Here is a 17679-nt window from a genome sequence, read left to right as displayed (position 1 = left end):
CAAAAGGCAGTCCAAATATCCAGAAATGAGCTCAGCCTGGAGGATTTCTGGGGCTTAGATAGAAGCCAGTGTTTCTAAGGAAGTTGTGAAGCCAGTTCTCCTCTACCAAAAGCAGCCATTTTCCTTACCTCCGGCAGAAGGGACATATGGCTATCTGTGGTGCGTATCGGCATATCAGAGCTCATGATGGTCTCCAGGCTCCTTCAGTATCACAAATACCTATTACACATTTCTAAGTCCGTGCTAGCCCTTCTCGCCCTCTACCCTAAACAACCAACAGCTCATAGGCTACCCTTCCCACACTTACTCATTCTCCTTAAGCCCCTGCTATTATCGCTATGCTCGGCTCCTGCTTCTCCTCCCTCACAGTCCTGGCTACGTCCAGTCTGCTGGCCGTGTTCAGACCACTTCCTTCTCTCTCTGCTCTGGACTCTTCCAGATGAGCCCGGCTGTTCTCTCTCTCACATCTACAATAAAACCTTCTGCTCAACCGTACCATGAGGAGGTCAAATCGACCAGTTTACACACTGAAGCCATCGGCTCGTGTCACTTTGCAGAAAACAACCCAGGGGGCCATTGTCATCACCCAGGCTTCGTACAGGATCGCAGTGCAGGTATGAAATGCATGGGTATGAAAGAGCTAAGTCTGGATGGCTTCCGGTGTGGGGTCTTGATCTGCAGTAATCACGGGGTTACCTATCTTATAACGAGATGACAAAGTCCGCGAGGAGTCGGGCCAGAAGTTGGTTTGAGAGATGCAAGGCTAGGGCCTGTAGACCTAGCTGTGGGACACACCGGGGACAGGAACATCAGCTCTTTGGCCAGCACAGGTGTCCGTCCGCAGCCAGGCTGCCAAGGAAGCTGACCTCTAAATGAATCCTGTCCCATAACACCCACGAACAAAACACCACAGAGCGAAAAGAACATGGGACCCTAAACCTCCACGGTTTTCCAGTGAGAAGCTACAGTACTTCATCTGGGGCCACGGGGTTGGGCGTGGGCCGAGAGCAAAGTGTGATTGGGGAGAGGTTGACTCCGGAGGCGGGACCAGTCCTAGTCAGGCGCACTCTTCCGGCAGCGCGCTGTGGCCGCCGGGAGCACAGCGGGAACACCCAATAGCCGTGGCTCAAAGACGCGGTGCGTGGGGACGACCCCCAGGAACCCAGAAGAAGGGCCAATGGCGGTGGCCCGGCGGCCGCGCGGGGGCAGCTGGGAACCCGGAAGTCCGCTGGACCGCCATGGGTGTACGCAGTGTGGCAATCCGCGCCTGCGGGCGAGGTAAGGTCGATACCGGCGTCCCGCGGATGGCTGTTCGCGCCTGTGGGGCGGCGGCAGCCGTGGTGGCGCTGCTCTCCGCCGCGATCGCGCTCCACTGGCCGCCGCTGCACGCAGGTACCGGCCCGGGCCGCTTCTGCGGGCGGGTGGCCCTGCCGGCTGGACTCCGCCTGGCGTGTGCGCGTCCTGCGATGGGGAGCCGGCCGGAGGGGCGGGCGTGGCTGAGGACTAGGCTCCAGTGAATTGTTGGAGGCCTGAGCTAGAAGTCCGTGAGACGCGAGCCGTTCGGCGTACACACGCGTGATTGACTTGCCAGTCCTTGTGTGCTGGAGACAGGCAGCCCTACCTCAAAACTTGCAAGTTCTTGGAGGAGGTGGGTGGAGCCAGGAGGTGGCTCGCCCCCCCCCAACCCCCACGCTTGGGGAGTGTGTTCTGGTGGGCCAAGTCAAGTGACTTTCAGGATTTGGAGCCCCATTTAGCCCTTTTTTTTTTTTTTTTTTTTTTTTTTTTTTTAAGTTTCTCTTGTAACCTTGGCCAGCAGCCTGGAACTCACTTTGTAGAGCAGCCAGTGACATCTAAGACCCCGTCCCAACAGTTGGAATGGGAGGTAGATGCCTTTTCAGATTGGACAGAGGAAGAGCTCAGGGATTGGGTAAACGGTTCATGTGTTTCCCTTATCTCCTTGTATGGGTTTGTTTCTTCTGTTTATGGATAGATACTTTTCTAACATCCCCAGCACAACATCCCACTTAGAAGGCAGGGAGAGCTGTTGTCTATCTTTGTGTAGACTCTAAATAGAGCCTCTGAAGTGACTTCCGCAGCATTCCCCAGGGGTAAGCAGCTGAAATGCTGAAGTGCACTGTTTGTTGTAGGATTCATTAGGAAGGTTTGACTACGGACCACAAACATGTTGACTGTAGTCCAGGAGTAAAATGTGTAGACATTTTGGCTTTGTTTTTCAATTGAAGTAGTTCTGAATTCCCTGGAGAGGTGCCTCCACGTCGGCAATGCCTGTCCCACCCAGAAGGCTTCTAAGCACCACTTTATTTAGAGACCATTTCTTGGTAACTGCCTAACATTTTCAGACACTCCGCTTAGTAATGTGCTTTTCTTGGTGCTTACCTGAGGTTTCAGTACTAGATTGACTTTCTAAACTTTTGCCAAAGAGCAGGTGGAGTTCTGAGCGTTAGATCCTTAAAGCTGTCTGTGCTTGGGGTGAATCTCACTTAGTGTAAGAATTGCTGTCGTAGGCTCCCACTTAGAATGCACATTCACTTAGGGCACAAAAAGGCATGGTTGTCTGTCTCAGCCACAGTTTCTTTAAAGCCAACAAAATGCAAACAGGCTTGGCCTGTTTTTCCAGGCTCTGTCAACAAAGTCACTTATGTAAACAGCGTTTACGTTTTAGGTGGCTTCTTAATACTTCCTGGATAAATCCGGCAGGAGTGGCAGCAAGCCAACTAAAACTTGATCCAGTAAAGGGTTGGGAAATCTAATCGACCTTCCTCAGGCCTTTTTCTAACAGGTTTCTGTCTTGATGTAACGACCCTGGCTCTTCTGCTTTGTATTCAAGTTATCCTAGTGGCGTCCCATTGTGGAACCGGTTTATAGTCACAGAACAAAAGACAGACCAACAAATTCTGCAGTGACAGCAAAGCAGGAAAATGTGTGTTGGTCTCAGGTGTCAGCTTGTATTCTTAGCTTGTCCCTGCTTTTGGGGTGTAGACTTCTAGCTTGCTGTCTGTGATGAATAGCATGACTAAAAGCTTGTGGAGAAAAGGTTTATTTCATCTTAAATTTTCAAGACACAGTAATCTTTAAGGGGAGTCAGGCAGGAATGAACCAGAGGCGGTGGAGGAACTCCCTTTACTACTCAGCCTGCTTTCTTTTACCACCTGATATCACCTGCCCAATGGTGTCAGTGCTTACAGTCAAATCTCACATCAATCAGAATTCAAGGCAGTTTCCCCAGACAGGGCCGTAGGCTACTGGATCTGCGTTATCCTTCAGTTGAGACTCCCTGTTCCCGGGTGACTTTGCTGTGCAGAAGATAACCAGAACTGAGGTCTGTGGACTTTGTGATACCATGTGGGAAGTTTGCTTAACACAAGAATGTTAGGCCACAGACAGAAGTTAAAACAAGTAAATAGTAAGTCCCTAAAATAGCCTGGGATAATTTGGCTCTTGTCTTACAGTGTTCCATCTCTCCACAATTGAGGCGTTCTGGTCAGCTCACTCGCATGTAGAAACATCGTGTGGTAGATACGCCTGCTTCAGAGGACTGGGGCAGACTCAGGCGAGGGCCGTGCTGATTGGGGGTTGGGATTTTATTTGGCATTCATACAGTTCTAGTTAAAAACGGAACATGCTGTACTTCCTGACAGATTGTAGAGAACAGCTGAGAAAGGTTTGCCTCTTTTGGTTAAACAGGTGAATCATTTGGTTAAAGAACAAATTTTTTTGCCTTCAGGTGGCCACATTTGGTAAAATGGTGTAATGGAACACATTGAGTTCGTGTCTTTGTGAGTGCTGAGTCAGAAAGCACAGCTGGGAGGTAAGAGATTGGAGAAAGGACCCAACTGGAGTTTTTCCTAGAGCAGTGCCCTCTCTAAGTGCGAGGGGAAAGATTCCACTGGGGGAGAAAATTCCTCTTCCTGCAGGAAAGTGCTGCAGGGGCAAGAGTTTAAACATCCTAGTTTAAGGTGTACTTTTAGGTTATTCAAGAAGGAAAGATGCTAGATGTGTTTCTGTGCTGCTTAGCGAAGGTAAGAGAGTCCTTAATCAGAGGATGAAGATGATAGATGCAAACCTTTCTTGCTGTACTCAGTTGGGGCTCATAAACGTGGTAGACAGAACGTTTCTGGGCCTGCTCAATGAGTCATTACTTTAGCTGTCTAAAAGAACGGTCATAGTGACTTAGTGACCCGGTTGCCCCTACAAGTTTCTTCTAGTATTAACGCAAACAGAAGGAACAATTCTAAAGGGACAAAAATGGAGGCATTTGCTCCAGAGGTGCCAGCTTTGCCTAGCAGCTGGCCATAGTATCTTAACACCTCTGAGGCCTGTCTCCTCATCTGTAAGTAGATGGTCATTAACTGTTAATGAGCAGTGTCATGTTCAGCCTGGCACATCGTTCTCAACCACGATTGGGACAACATGCTTTTGCCCCGAGTAATAGGAGAGGCTTTTAGGAGAAGGGTTTCTTCCCCGGTGTGGGCAGGTTTCAGATGCGTGAGGAGTGGCTGAGGGGAAGAGCAGTGTTCGCCCTTGGGACAGACACAAGCTGGCTTCTCAGCTGTCTCTCCCACTGCAGAGGACTTTGAGTCCTGTGCAGGTGATATAGTTACACTGATGTTTTCATTAAGTGTGTCCCGGGAGCCAGGAGAGGGCTTGCGCTGTCCTTTGTGGTAAAGACAGGACAGGCCGGGCGTGCTGGTGGCAGGTAGGGTGCCGAGGAGAGGCAAGAATGAGCAGCTCGGTCTGGGTGGGAGGGACCGCTTGGGTCAGAATGTGGCTCTCGATGACGGGCACAGAGAGCAGAAGCAAGCCTTTCTCTGCCAGAAGTTCCCTGTGGACCAGGTCCCATTTTCATATTGTGTGGGCTTGGACGTTGGTAAAGGAGGTTGGGTTGGTGTTAATCAGTACTGTCTACATTTGGGGCTGTATGTGTTCTTGTGAAGTCAGATCCCGCAGTCCAGAAAGCGCCTGAAGTGCTTACCAATAAGATAGAGACCGGTGCTAGCCCCAGCCCCTATGAAACATCAGGCATGGCGCATGTGTGTGTGATCCTGGTGCTGGGAGGGCCCACAGGAGGGGCCCTGGGGCTCATTGGCCAGCCAGTTGAGCATAATCGGCAAGGCCCAGGGCCTAATGAGAGACCCTGGCTCAAAAAGTAGGGTGGGGCTGGGCAACGGCACAGTGAAGGGATTGCTGCTCAGGCTTGGGGACCTGTGCTGGGGAGGCGCGTGCCGGCAGATCCTGGACTTCCTGTGCATCCAGTTTAGCCAAAAGGAACAGCTGTGGGCTCAGAAAGATCCTGGCTCAAAAAGTAAGGTGGGGGAGTGGCTGAGGAGAACACCCCACATTGGCCTGTGGCCTCCATAAACCTACAGTTCACATGTGCACACTTGTTTACACACACACAAAGGGGAAAAGAACAAGATGGACAGCTCCTGAAGAACAGTTCCAGGATTGACCTTTGGCCTTCACGTGCATACACATACCCCACCTCACCCACACCCCCATGGAAAACAGTGCAACATTTTATTGAGTAAACCTTAAGGAAAATGAGGCTGGAAGAGCCTGAAATGGCTTTCCCAAGGAGCTGAGGGAGCTTCATCCTCAGTGGCTTTTCTAGGAGAGTGCTCCGTTTATGTTTATGTTTGCAGAGATCCTTAAGTTCTATAGACTCTCTAGATAGTGTGCACAGACACAAGCTTTATGATTCTAGGGAGTGTATGCTTTGGGCTCTGTGGAGTATACAGCGGAGCTGATGTCAGTGTCCAGACAGAGCACACATCGACAGGATGCTTTTCAAGAAAGGCCAATTAAGATGGAGGTAATTAGACAGGACCAACGTGGTGCGGTAAGCCACAGTGCCACCTTGAACCTGACTTACATGGTCCTGCACGTTTAATTAGTAGCTAGCTGTTGCCATTGGGAATAATGGGATGGGTCTGTCAGACTTCTGAGCAGCACTGAGGGCTGCAAATGGGAGCTTGCTTTCCCAGGTGTGCAGAGAGGGCCCTCGCAGGCCTGAAAGGCTGGCATTGAAATGAAAGAACAGAATGTGTTCAGTGATGATCTGTATTTTTAGGGTGATAAAACCTTCTGGAAGATGAAGTGTGTGTCCTGTTGTCTCCTGTTGTGACAGACAGCGGGGGTGTCTGTCCAGTGTGCTGCTGTTTATGCTGTCATTTCTGACCATCACTTACCCTAAGAACCGAGAGCGAAACCGCTGATAAAGTGGAGAGGTCATACGCTCAGCTTTGGGAAGCGTGTGGATGGTGGGCTACTGTGAGTCTCCAGTGACTTTGTCTCTGTTCTGCAGCGCTACACAGAGCATTCTCCCTCCGTGCAGCACACTCGACAGAGGACATGGAAAACCTTTCTCAGCTGGTGAGAAACATTGTGCCTGCTCTAACGTCGAAGAAGCACAAGGGGCAGGATGGAAGAATAGGCATAGTTGGGGGCTGCCAAGAGTGAGTACCCCTCCTGCCTGCCTGCCTGCATCTGCCATCTGTCTGCCCACCTCCCTGCCCCCATCTGTCCGTCCATCCACCCTCCATCCGTCTGTCAGGATGCAGTGACCATTTTCAAATGCAGTCTGATAGCGTGCGAAGTCCTTCTCATTGGTCATGCCCAGCCAACTGGCTTGCTGCTAAGTGTTGGTGTTGATGTCATGCTGTGGATCCCCGAATCCTAACGCCGTGCAGAGGAAGGGCTGCAAGCTCCCATGGGCCTGGGCAACCTTTTAGAGGTTTTTGCACGTTACTTTGGTTATTGCATGCTGTGCTGTTTCTGTCATGAGCATGAGCGCTCAGCAGCCCCTGGGGTGCCACACACGTTGAAGGCGTTTCTGCGTTGCTTACTGTGTCCTGTAGACCGTAGTTTTGTTGGGACCCATTTTACCTTCTTTCTTTATACTTTGTGGCTGTGTGTAGTGTGTAAGGACCTGTAATCTGTCCTTGCCTGTGAGTTCTGCCTCTGGCCCCGTTCCTCCTGGTTCCTATTGAGAGTCTGCTTGCTCTCTGCCTACACCCGGGTCACTCCCCTCCAAACCTGTAGCTTCATCACTTGAGACAGTTTCCCATGGGGCTGGCCTCAAAACTCGAAATCCTGTGTCTCATGCTCCCAGACGCAGGGGTACAGGTGTGCCCCATTCAGCCTTGCTATTTACTCGTCATCTCGCCCGGGTTTCCCTTTTTCCTTCCCACCTTTCTCAGCTTTTCCTTTGATTACTTTGGAATGTCTTCCTACTCGGAAATTCAGCCAGCGCTCACCTTTTCCCCCCGTACTGTGCTTCACAGATTTCACAGCAGCTGGTGAGGGCAGTGGTGACAGAACCGCCACGTGGTTCCAGCCACAGGCTCTGCTTTTCCCTCTGAATGTTCATTCCTAATTGGATTCAGAATTTCCAGCTGAACTCTTAGCTGGTAAATTTAGTTGCATGTATTGTGGATTCTGTTGTGTTTACTCTCCTGGCTTCCTCCATACTCTGTCGGTAGGTGGGAATGCTTTGGCAGGTGAGCCTCCCTGCAGGTTCCCCGATGTACTGTGTTGGCGACCAGCCGGCTGTGGGCTGCCTGGGCCTCAGTTGTAGCGCCTGCTGTGCTAATCTAGAGATCATGCCTTCTGTGCACACAGTCAGTGTGCATTTTAAGTACCGTCGTCTTGTGCTGTACTCATCCGAGTCATCTGCCCTAGAATCCTGCCATTTCTCCAGGGTAGGTGTATGTGGTTTTGGTTGTGGTATGTTCCATTAATCCTGCTTAAGGCTGCCCTCATGTGTGGGCCTCTGATACCATCTCAGCTTGTTTGCACCCCAGTGGCTTCCATGTACTATTCGAGCTCTGTGGGCCTAGGCAGCTTCTGCTGCGTTGAGTGTCTTGTGAAGCACATCTGTCTGTGGAGAAGGAGAGTGTGTGGTTCCTTCTCTGCTGATCTGGACCCACACTGCTGACTGCTGTGGATGCCCAGCTCACATGGAGACTAGGCCATGTGTGCTCAGCATTTGTCCCTGGACATACAGTGGCAGTGAGCACAGTCTCTCCATCCTTGAATACCCTGCCAGGGATGTCTGCTGTGCTTAGAGATTGCCATGGCCAGAAGAGCACAGGCAGGAAGCTGGGGCACACACAGCAGGCTGCGGTGGCTAGTGTGGCTCCTGCTAATGTCCCTCATAGAAGACATGGTGCTCCCTCTCTGCAGACCTAGTATCTGCTGGCTGCCCTGAGCAGGTGGTTCTCTCCATCTTCTCCCCCCAGAAGCCTGCAGCCAGCTTGCTCTTTCTTGTCCTTGGGACAGAGACCTCAGTCACGCAAGCCAGTGTTGGAGAATGATCACAGATGCCACGTGAAGTTTTTCTAGTTCTGACTCGTGTGTGAGTGTTTACTGAGTATCTCCTGTGTGTTGAGTTTGTGTTTTGGGCCTGGAGTCTGTATCACTTGTTGATAATTCCTATCTATTCATATTGTTCTTACCTGTTCGTATTGGTAACCTAGTACTGGCAAATGTGTTTGCTTCACTGAGGGGTTGACTCCAGTGTTTCCATTTTAGGTACACAGGTGCACCATATTTTGCAGGAATCTCAGCTCTGAAAGTGGTGAGTCTACCTCAGAGTCTTGCATTGGGACTTTTCTGATTAAAAGCTGGTTATTTAGGGACCTGGGGAGTCGGTTCTGCAGACATGAGGGCCTGAGGTCACATTCCAGAACGTGTAGAAAAACCCTGGCGTGGCCACACTTGCCTATGCCCCAGCCCTGCTGAGAGCAGAGACGGGAGGGTTTTCTGGCCACCAGCCCAGCTCCGGGTTCCCTGAGAGAGCCTGCCTCCGGGGAGACAGGTGAGTGCAGGGACACCTGATGCCTCCTTGGGCCTCTGGCCTACACACCCAAACATGCTATACCACATGTGCCCATAACACACAGTCACACACACACATACATGCGCACACACACACACACACACACACACACACACACACACACACACAGTTTATATAGGACTAAAGCGAATGTCCTGTGTTAGCAATACAGGAGTGACATTGTAGGGAAATTGTGTGACCTAGAGAAGCAGTTAAAGCTCCTTTGGCCTTGTCTGCAGTAGCAGGTGACCTGCAGCACGGTGGGGTTGTTTGGGGTTGGGGTTTACTTTTGTACTTGGAGACAATGTCTCTTCATGTTAGCCAAGCTGGCCACAAACTCAGAAACCCTCCTGCCTCTACCTCCCCAGTGATGGGCTTCAAGGCATTCACCTCCATGCCTGATTGGTTTTGTTTGTTTGTTTTTTTGTTTTGTATGAGTTTGTTTTTGTTTTCATCTCCTCTATTTGCCTTTAAAAACAGCATGTCATTGCTTTGGGATTCACAACTGAGGTATAGCTCGCACTTTACTTTGCCAGGAGGATCCTGGGAGGCTCGTTAGGTTGTGTTGTACACAGTTGATGCCTTTAATCTGGCTGAGCAGTTAGGATGAAGTGGCTTATGTTGGGCAGGCTGACAGACAAGGCAGAGCTGGTGCCATGGCTTTGTCCCAAAGCCTGGGAGGGGATAGCAGTCTGTTGTGACACCAAGCATTTTCATATGCCACCTTCCCTTTCCCAAAGCCACTGGCTGTCTGCTTTCATCTGTAGTTGGACTTGGGGGATAAACAGTAACAGGTGGCGTGAGAGCTGGCATGCAAACCTGCTGTGGTCCTTCTCTAAGCCCACCTCTCATTCTCAGGGTGCAGATCTGGCCCATGTGTTCTGTGCCAGGGAGGCCGCGCCAGTGATAAAGTCCTACAGCCCGGAGCTGATCGTCCACCCAGTCCTGTGAGTCTTTACCTGCAACAGTGCTCTCACGCGTGTGCCTGCTGTGCTCTGACTGCTCTGTGTACTAAAGCCAGGCCTGTGGCACACGCCTGTCACCCAGAGACTTAGGACTAGGCCAAGGGCTTTCCAATTGGAGGCCAATTTGGATAACTAACAACCCTATCTCAGAAGAAACTTTTAAAGGGTTTAGAATGGAGCCCATGAAGTAGAGGTTTGATCCCCAGACCACATGACTGAAAGAAAACCATAGTTTTCTCCACTGCATCAGCAGAGACAGGGAAAGGGCCAGCAGAGAGACCTGGGGCACGGGGAAGTAGTGGATGCTGTGCTGTCTGTGGAAGACTCAGTCCCATCGTCATTTGGGGCCTGTGTGGGCAGGGTTGTCTGAGGCACATGCTCACAATGCTTGGGGTTCCGTGGGGTTCAGGGGGGAGCTCTGAGCTGAGCAGTGTCTGTTCCAGAGCTCCTAAGGCTTCAGTGGTGACAGTGCCCACATGTCACCCTGTGCACCGAGCACCACAGCACCCCTGAGGAGCTCAGGATCGAGTTTGTTTTGTCCCGCTTTAACCACCATACAAATAAAGTGGGGGCTAGAGAGATGCTCAGCAGATGAGAGCACCGGCTGCTCTTGCAGAGCACGCAGGTTCAGGTCCAGGCACCCCAGGGCAGCTCACAGCCATCTCTAACTCTAGCTTCAGGGGTGTTGATGCCCTCCTCTAACCTCTGCGGAGACAGGGTACACGTGTAGTGCACGCAGGAAAAAGTGCAGTAAAGTAAAGCAGCCTTGAAAAGCTAAGACAGAAAGAAGCCAGCACATGGAGAGGACTGAAGGGATGCAGGTCAGGTGCAGGTGGGGTCCAGACTGCATCCTGGGAGAGGTCAGGGTTCTTCGTCAGGCGCCCAGCTGCCAGTCTGCACTGAATCCCCGGTGCTGAGCCAGCCCTCGATTGTGTTCTGGAATGGGAGTGTGCAGGATGCTCTCGTGAACAGTGGCTAGGGAACCACCGCGCGGCGTCTGTGCTAGTGTACGGGTTCCCACAGGCCCACGTTGTTTTCAGAATAAAGTGGTTTAGGGCAGAGACGTAGACTGGCACAGGGCACTTCCCTAGCATGCTCAGGACATGTACAGTGCCCAGTACCACACACATAAAGTGGTTTAAAATCAACAAATGAAAGCCTAAGAAAGCCATCTGCCTTTTTCTTTTTTCAGTGACAGTCCTAATGTTGTTGAGGAGGTGGAGAAATGGCTCCCCAGGCTGCATGCCCTTGTCGTGGGACCTGGCCTAGGTAGGGACGACCTTCTTCTCAACAACGTCAGGGTAAGTGGGCTCACTGTTAAGCACTCTCCCTCTCAGATACAACGGGGCGCAGGTGTGTCTTCGGTGCCTCAGGCTCGGGTGCACGCTGTTGTTAATCTTCGGAAGTAGGTGATGTGTTGTGGGCAGAGGGCAGGTGAGGCACCAGGAGTGGCGAGGGCCTTCCAGAACAGAGCAGATGGGATGAGTCTCTTTGCTCCAGGGGAGAGCATCAGGCCTGAGGTTTGGGCAGACTTGGCAGGAGGTCTGTGTGGTCTCTAGTGTGACCCTGCTTGCCAGAGGTCCTGGCTGTGGTTGAGTCTCTGTGCATCTGTGAATGCCGGAAGTTTCATGAGAGGAATTGAATTGTGGCTGTGGTGGGAGCAGGCAGCATGCTGTGGCTCCTGTAGTTCATATTGCAGCGTATCAGCCTTTCCTCCTTCCCAAATTGCACAGCATCCTGGTGGAAGTCGGTGCCCCAAAGGACAGTGTGTCTGGGCCTCTGTCTCTGCGGGAGCCTGTGCTTTCCCCAGTCTTGGAGTCGGGCTCTTGATTTGCAGAAGAGGCTGAGGCTGCAGGAGGCACCCTGTACATCAAAGGTCCGGCCTTCCTAACACTGTGACCCTTTGATACAGTTCCTCAGCTGCTGTTCACAAGCTGCTTTCCCACCCGGGTTATCCAGAATGTTGTCATCACCCACGTTTCTTCTGCAACTTATTCTGTGGGTCCTAGAGACGCTTTCCGGTGGTGGGGAGTGTCTATCTCTCACTTTTAAACTATTTTTAATAGCAGTATCAGGACAGTGGACTGTTAGGCTGTGCCTTATTGAGTGATACTGTATGTTCACATGCACGCCTTTGCAGGGTGCTGCTCTCAGTACTGTGACGCAGCCTTCTGAGAGAACTAAGCTCGCCCTGTGGCAAACCTTTCCAGTGTTTAGGTGTTAGCTGTGGCCTGCTACTCTGCCAGGGAAAACTAGAAGAGACCCTGGTGTCACATTGCCAGATACCGTGAAATCAGAAATGGACCTAAGATCTGAATTGCAGAACCCTGTGGGTTAACGTGAAGCTAGGCAGGCAGAACTTTGTTAAAGAAGGAATGGGCTTCTCTGAGCCCCGCGTCCCTGACCATGATAAGTGGTCCACGCTTGGACCACTTGGGCCAGTGCTAGACAAAATGTATGTTTCCTACCCTGGCACATTCCTTGGTGTGCTGACAGTTTTATGTCAGTTTGACACAAGCTCTAGAATCATGGAGAGGAGGGACCCCAAATTAAGAAAAACTCATTCAAAAGATGGGGTATTTTTCTAATTGGTGATTGATGTGGGAGGTCTAGCCCATTGTGGGTGGTGCCATCCCTGGGCTGGTCCTATAAGAAGGCAGGCTGAGGGGCTAGAGAGATGGCTCAGTGGTTAAGAACACTGGCTGCTCCGCCAGAGGTCTTGAGTTCAATTCCCAGTAACCACATGGTGGCTCACAACAATCTACAATAAGATCTGGTGCCCTCTTCTGGGGTACAGGTATATATGCAGACAGTGTATACATAATAAATAAATAAATTCTTATAGAAAAGCAAGGAGGAAGGAAGGGAGGGAGGAAGGGAGGAAGGGAGGAAGGAAGGCTGGCTGAGCAAGCCATTAGGAACAAGCCAGTAAGCAGCAGCCTCCATGGCCTCTGCATCAGCTCCTGCCCCAGGTTCCGCCTGACTTCCTTCAGTGATGGACTGTGATGTGGAGAGGCTGTTTTTAGTTCTATCTGTGTCTCCTCATAGCAGCAGTCACTCTGAGCAGGACACTCGGGAAACATGGACTGAGTGTCAGGCTCCGGTTACCTTTACTCTGTCCCCTCGTGTGTGCATGCTGCATGTGTGGATGTGTACACCACCCATGTGGGTGGAGGTCAGAGGTCAGCGTCCACCCTGTGGGTTGGGTTAGGCAGGAGGCACCTTTACTCTAAGGCATTTTACTACCCATCTGATTGCCACAGGTAGTTTTCTCATGACACGTTGGTGTATATATAAATGTACATGAATCAGTACATTTTAGATGGGAACTGTTGATGCTTTCAGCTTCAATGCAGGATTAAGGTATAGGTCTATCGGGAAAATTGCCACAGTGTTATGATCACTTGCTATTTTAAAGCATGTAAATAAAATGGTAAGAAAAGTGGATAACTGATGATTTCAAGAAGTCCCAAAAATTCCCCCTTTGAGCCCAGCGGTGTAGCATGGGCTAGACACTTGGCAGTGGTAGGTGGTCTTGGTAGCCAGTCTAGGTGCCGCGTGCTGGGCCTGCCCCTGCTGTTTAGTTTGCCTTCTGGTGACCCGTGACCGGCAGAAGCGCTGCCTACTCCTCTGCCTTCTCTTAAGGGGATGTAGATGTTCTGTGGGACCGTCCTCTGCAGGCTTACAGTGGGTAGGAAGACGTTGAGTGTGAGGTGAGAATGAAACTCAGCCCAATTGTATAGTGGCTGGTGCTGGACCAGGGCTTCTCAGAGCCTGAGCCAGATCATTTTACTGGAGCTGTGCACAGTTCTGGAAAAAAGTATTCAGATAACAACTCAGCCCACGTGCATAACTTCAGACATGCTTCCATTGAGATTACTGCAGGGTGCATCTGCTTCTTTCACAGGAATGAGTACTGTTGACTCAGAGACAGGGGCCATGAGGGAGGGTCTAGGGAGCTTGACTGAGGTGAACATAATGTTGTGGGTGTTAGGGTTGGCTTGGCCCTAAGATAACGGAGAAGTCACTTAGGCTGATGTAGAACACAGTGACATCACTCATAAGGGTGGGTTTCATGGCCTAAAAGCACTGCTCAAGATCTAGGGGAAAAGATCTGGAGTAAGTAAAGCATAAATTCTGGGAAATATTGTAGAGCCTGGCTATCAGACAGCAAGGGATCCGTACGTGAAACTACATCATTCCTGGCGTTCCAGAAGGGGCGGCTAAGCCCTCGTTGCGGAGCTAGGCAGGCTATGTGCTCAGCTTTCCATGCTCTGCAGTGCTGGCCTGCCTGCACACGCCTCTTGCCCTCTACGACATTCAGCTTGGCTGCTTTTCCGGCAGGGCATCTTGGAAGCAACCAAAGCCAGGGACCTCCCCATGGTCATCGACGCGGTGAGTGTGGCCTCTCATGACCCAAAAAGTCAGCACGGGGTCCCGGAGGCCCGCCGGTGAGGGTGCACCCTTGTTCTGCACAGGACGGCCTGTGGCTGATTGCTCAGCAGCCTGGCCTCATCCACGGTTACCAGAAGGCCATTCTCACCCCCAACCGTGTGGAGTTCAGCAGACTCTGGGAAGCTGTGGTGAGTTTGTGGGCTCCAGTGTTGTGCCCAGCTCAAGCCATGGCCTGTCTCTGCAGGGAGACTGACCTACAGATCACTGGGTGTTTGCTCTGCTAGCCACCGTGCATGCTTTTCATGCCTCCATGTGAATTTTATTGGGTGAATGGTGCTATGGAGGGCTTGAGACAGGGACTGCCTGCTGTGCTCGCCAAGTTGCTCAGTGTGTCCTGCAGTGCTCGTCAGCTGTGAGATAAAATGAAGCCATGAATCCTGGCAGCAGGTGTCCCGTAAGCCTGTGCTCTCTGTGGGGGAGAGGCGTGCACATCATCCTCATCAGATGTGCATTGTTCCCACAAACCTGGTCGAGCCACGTCTCGAGAGGAGGGCAAGCTGTAGAGTAAACATTGGTGTCAGTATCCCTCAGAGGGCTTGAGACCATGATGTCCTGGCCACTCTTTGCCCCTCAGCCCTTAACCAGTGCCCCTGGTTTCTATGGACATGAGCATCTGGGCTCTTGATGGAGCTGTGTACCCTGTGTATCCAGGAGGACTTGGTTATCTGTGCTTGTCCTGTGTTGTAGCTCAGTAGTCCTATGGACACCACGAATCACAGCGAGTCTGTACTGAAGCTCAGCCAGGCCCTGGGGAACATCACCCTGGTCCAGAAAGGAGAACACGACCTCATCTCCAATGGCCAGCAGGGTGAGTGGGGACTTTGCACATCACTCAGAGGCCGTGCCGGCCAGAGCCTGGAAGCCTCTCAGACATTCACGTCTGTTGATACACATTAAACATGCCAGCTGTGGCTTTAAAGTCCGTCTGTTCACTCCTAAAGGTTTGCGCGGGGCTCTGGTGACACCAGACATGTTTTAGGCTTCGCAAGTGTCATAGGCCTTGCACTTTGCTGATTTGAAACCATTCATACACACGCACTTACACACCTTTTATCATAGTCCTCGGGAAGCAGAGGCAGGTGGATCTCTGTGTTTGAGGTCTTGTCTACATAGTGAATTCCAGGACAGCTATAGCTACAAAGTGGGGTCCTGTCTTCAAAAGACAAAAACAGAAACAAAGTACACAACCATTTTTAGGAGGCACATTTAAACCAGAGATGCCGCATAGTCCGAGGCCACTATCCTTAGCCTGTCACCTCTCTTTCACCAAGACACCCACACATAATAACAGTCATTTGAAAGTCTTTTGTTGCATTTTGTCTTATTATAACTGGAAAGTGAAGGAAACCTCAGCACTGACATTAGCTAAAAATGTCAGTTGCCTTCCCCCAAGAGCTTAAGGCTGCTCAGCTAAGAGCAGAGCGGAGGCGGGGGGGAGTGTGTGGGTGTCCCTAGTACGTCTGCCACTCTGCGCTCGGAGGTGCCAGGCCGCTATACTAGTCAGTACCAGCAGCTGTCAGTGAGGGATGGAGTTGACAGGGACCCGAGTTTAGAGTTCTTAGAACCCCGAGGGACATGTGACCGTGCAAGTGAACCCACACATATCCACCGTAGCCAGGACAGGAAGTGAGCAGAATGTTCCAGGGCCCAGACCACAGCAAAGAGGCTTTCCTGATCCCAGCACATGCAAAGGCAGCACCAGTTCTCAAAACATTTCCCAAAGAAACACATTTTCATGTGCAAGGGTAACAGTAGTTAACGGTCCATGATGGGTGCTGAGGAATGCTACTGGGACCTTGGAGGCGGGTGTGGAGATGGCGTTTGGGCTGGGCTTGAGACCTGAGGCTGAGGATGTGCCCTGGGCTGACCGCTCTTCTCGGGAGCAGCTCATGCTGATGGCTGCTGATGCCTGCTCATGTCTGTTCTGTGCAGTGCTCGTGTGCAGCCAGGAAGGCAGCAGCCGCAGGTGCGGTGGGCAAGGAGACCTGCTGTCAGGTTCCCTGGGCGTCATGGTACACTGGGCTCTCCTTGCTGGGCCCGAGAAAACAAACAGGTATGACGGCACATCTTTGTCACTGTCAGCTCCCCAGCAGCGCGAGCATTGAGTCTCATTTCCCAAGTGGACTACCAGGGCTCCACGGGAGACATCTGGAGCCAGGTTCCCCTGCCCACACATGCTGGCCCCAAACCTAGCAGTTGAGGGTGGACCCTGGCACTGGGGGAAAATCCAAGCAGCCATGCCTGGCTAAGGACACAATGTGGGGAACTCAGCAGGGATCAGCACACAAGCTGGAGGGTTGGGCCTCCTGACCCTCATCCTCAGAGCTATTTGATTCCCTAGAGCAGGAGGATGCTAAACTCACAGGAGATCCCCATACCTCTGACCTGTCCTATGGACCGTTATTGCCACACACACTGGGTATGGGATGCCCAGCTTCTGGAGCCCCACATGACCGCTCTGGTGCAAATGGTGTGTCAGTGGCCTTGAACTTTGCTGGGTTTGCAGGATAGTGGTCCAAAGGGAGGTTCTAGTTTGTCCTGTGTCCCAATCGGGGGTGTGCAATGGATTAGCAGGAATGCCTAGAGACCTCAGGTGTTCTGCCACACTCTAAGAAAAGGTGAGCTCCATTAAAGCCCACAGCACCAGCCAGCACCACACACAGGAGAAATGCTTCCCTTTGTTGGCTTCTGACCCCCTCCAGGGACGGGACCCAGGGCCTCCTAGTGTTCCTCAGGCCTGCGCTCTGCCAGTGAGCCATGCCCAGTCCTAGAGGATGTTGCCATGTGCCAGCGCTCACTGCAGTGATGCTGCCTGCTCAGAATCCCAGCTGGCTTGAGTTTGCTATTTGGGAGTTGAAGCTACAAACAGGGTGAAAAAATCAGAGCCCAGAGCCCTCACCAGTGGCCTACAGCAAGAAGGCGTTTGATTGTGCTCTTGTCTTGTAGTTCCAGCCCGCTCCTGGTGGCTGCCTGGGGTGCTTGCACACTCACAAGGGAATGTAACCATCAGGCCTTCCAGAAGTACGGGCGCTCCACCACCACTACGGACATGATCGCGGAGGTGGGAACTGCCTTCAGCAAGCTCTTCACGAACTGAGCCAGTGCACTGAGAGGCACCACAGACTGTCCTCCGCTTGCTGAGCCACGGGCCCAGCATCACTTGCTGTTGGCGGGGTCTTGGCCTAACCTGGCTGACAGGACTTAGGACATAGCCGTGTATTCTGACTAAATTAGACTCAAGATGTTATGACAATAATCTGGTCTTCTGTGATTTTCTTAGCTTCTCAGCAGCAGTTGAGAAAATGAGAATAAAATTCCTCCCAACAGCCCAATTGAATCTGGGCTTGCTCTGAGACAGGACATTTGGAGTCTGTGGTCGTTCTCTGCCTCACATGCCCT

General features: G+C 51.7%; 1 protein-coding gene across 5 annotated transcripts; it reads left to right on the top strand.

Annotated features, from left to right (window-relative positions):
* Nucleotides 1-1198: 1198 nt before the first annotated feature.
* Nucleotides 1199-17640, top strand: Naxd (NAD(P)HX dehydratase). Of its 5 annotated transcripts, none has more exons than XM_055608397.1 (11): nt 1213-1278; nt 3746-3829; nt 6326-6476; nt 8554-8599; nt 9719-9807; nt 11018-11126; nt 14170-14220; nt 14304-14408; nt 14968-15088; nt 16213-16333; nt 17227-17640. In XM_055608397.1, the coding sequence occupies exons 3-11, from the start codon at nt 6373-6375 to the stop codon at nt 17375-17377; spliced, it is 897 nt and encodes a 298-aa protein (XP_055464372.1). In that variant the 5' UTR covers nt 1213-1278; nt 3746-3829; nt 6326-6372; the 3' UTR covers nt 17378-17640. The 5 variants fall into 5 exon arrangements, with proteins under 5 accessions (XP_055464371.1, XP_055464372.1, XP_055464370.1 ...); XM_055608398.1 differs by lacking the exon at nt 1213-1278 and adding an exon at nt 1342-1392; XM_055608396.1 differs by lacking the exon at nt 3746-3829 and having other exon boundaries at nt 1199-1278.
* Nucleotides 17641-17679: the final 39 nt, after the last annotated feature.

Source organism: Psammomys obesus, unplaced genomic scaffold (genome assembly GCF_907164565.1).
Source record: "Psammomys obesus unplaced genomic scaffold, mPsaObe1.curated_primary_1811, whole genome shotgun sequence".
NCBI classification, from domain to species: Eukaryota; Metazoa; Chordata; class Mammalia; order Rodentia; family Muridae; genus Psammomys; species Psammomys obesus.
Note: the sequence above shows the minus strand (reverse complement) of the source record. Positions and strands in the feature narration are given on the sequence as shown.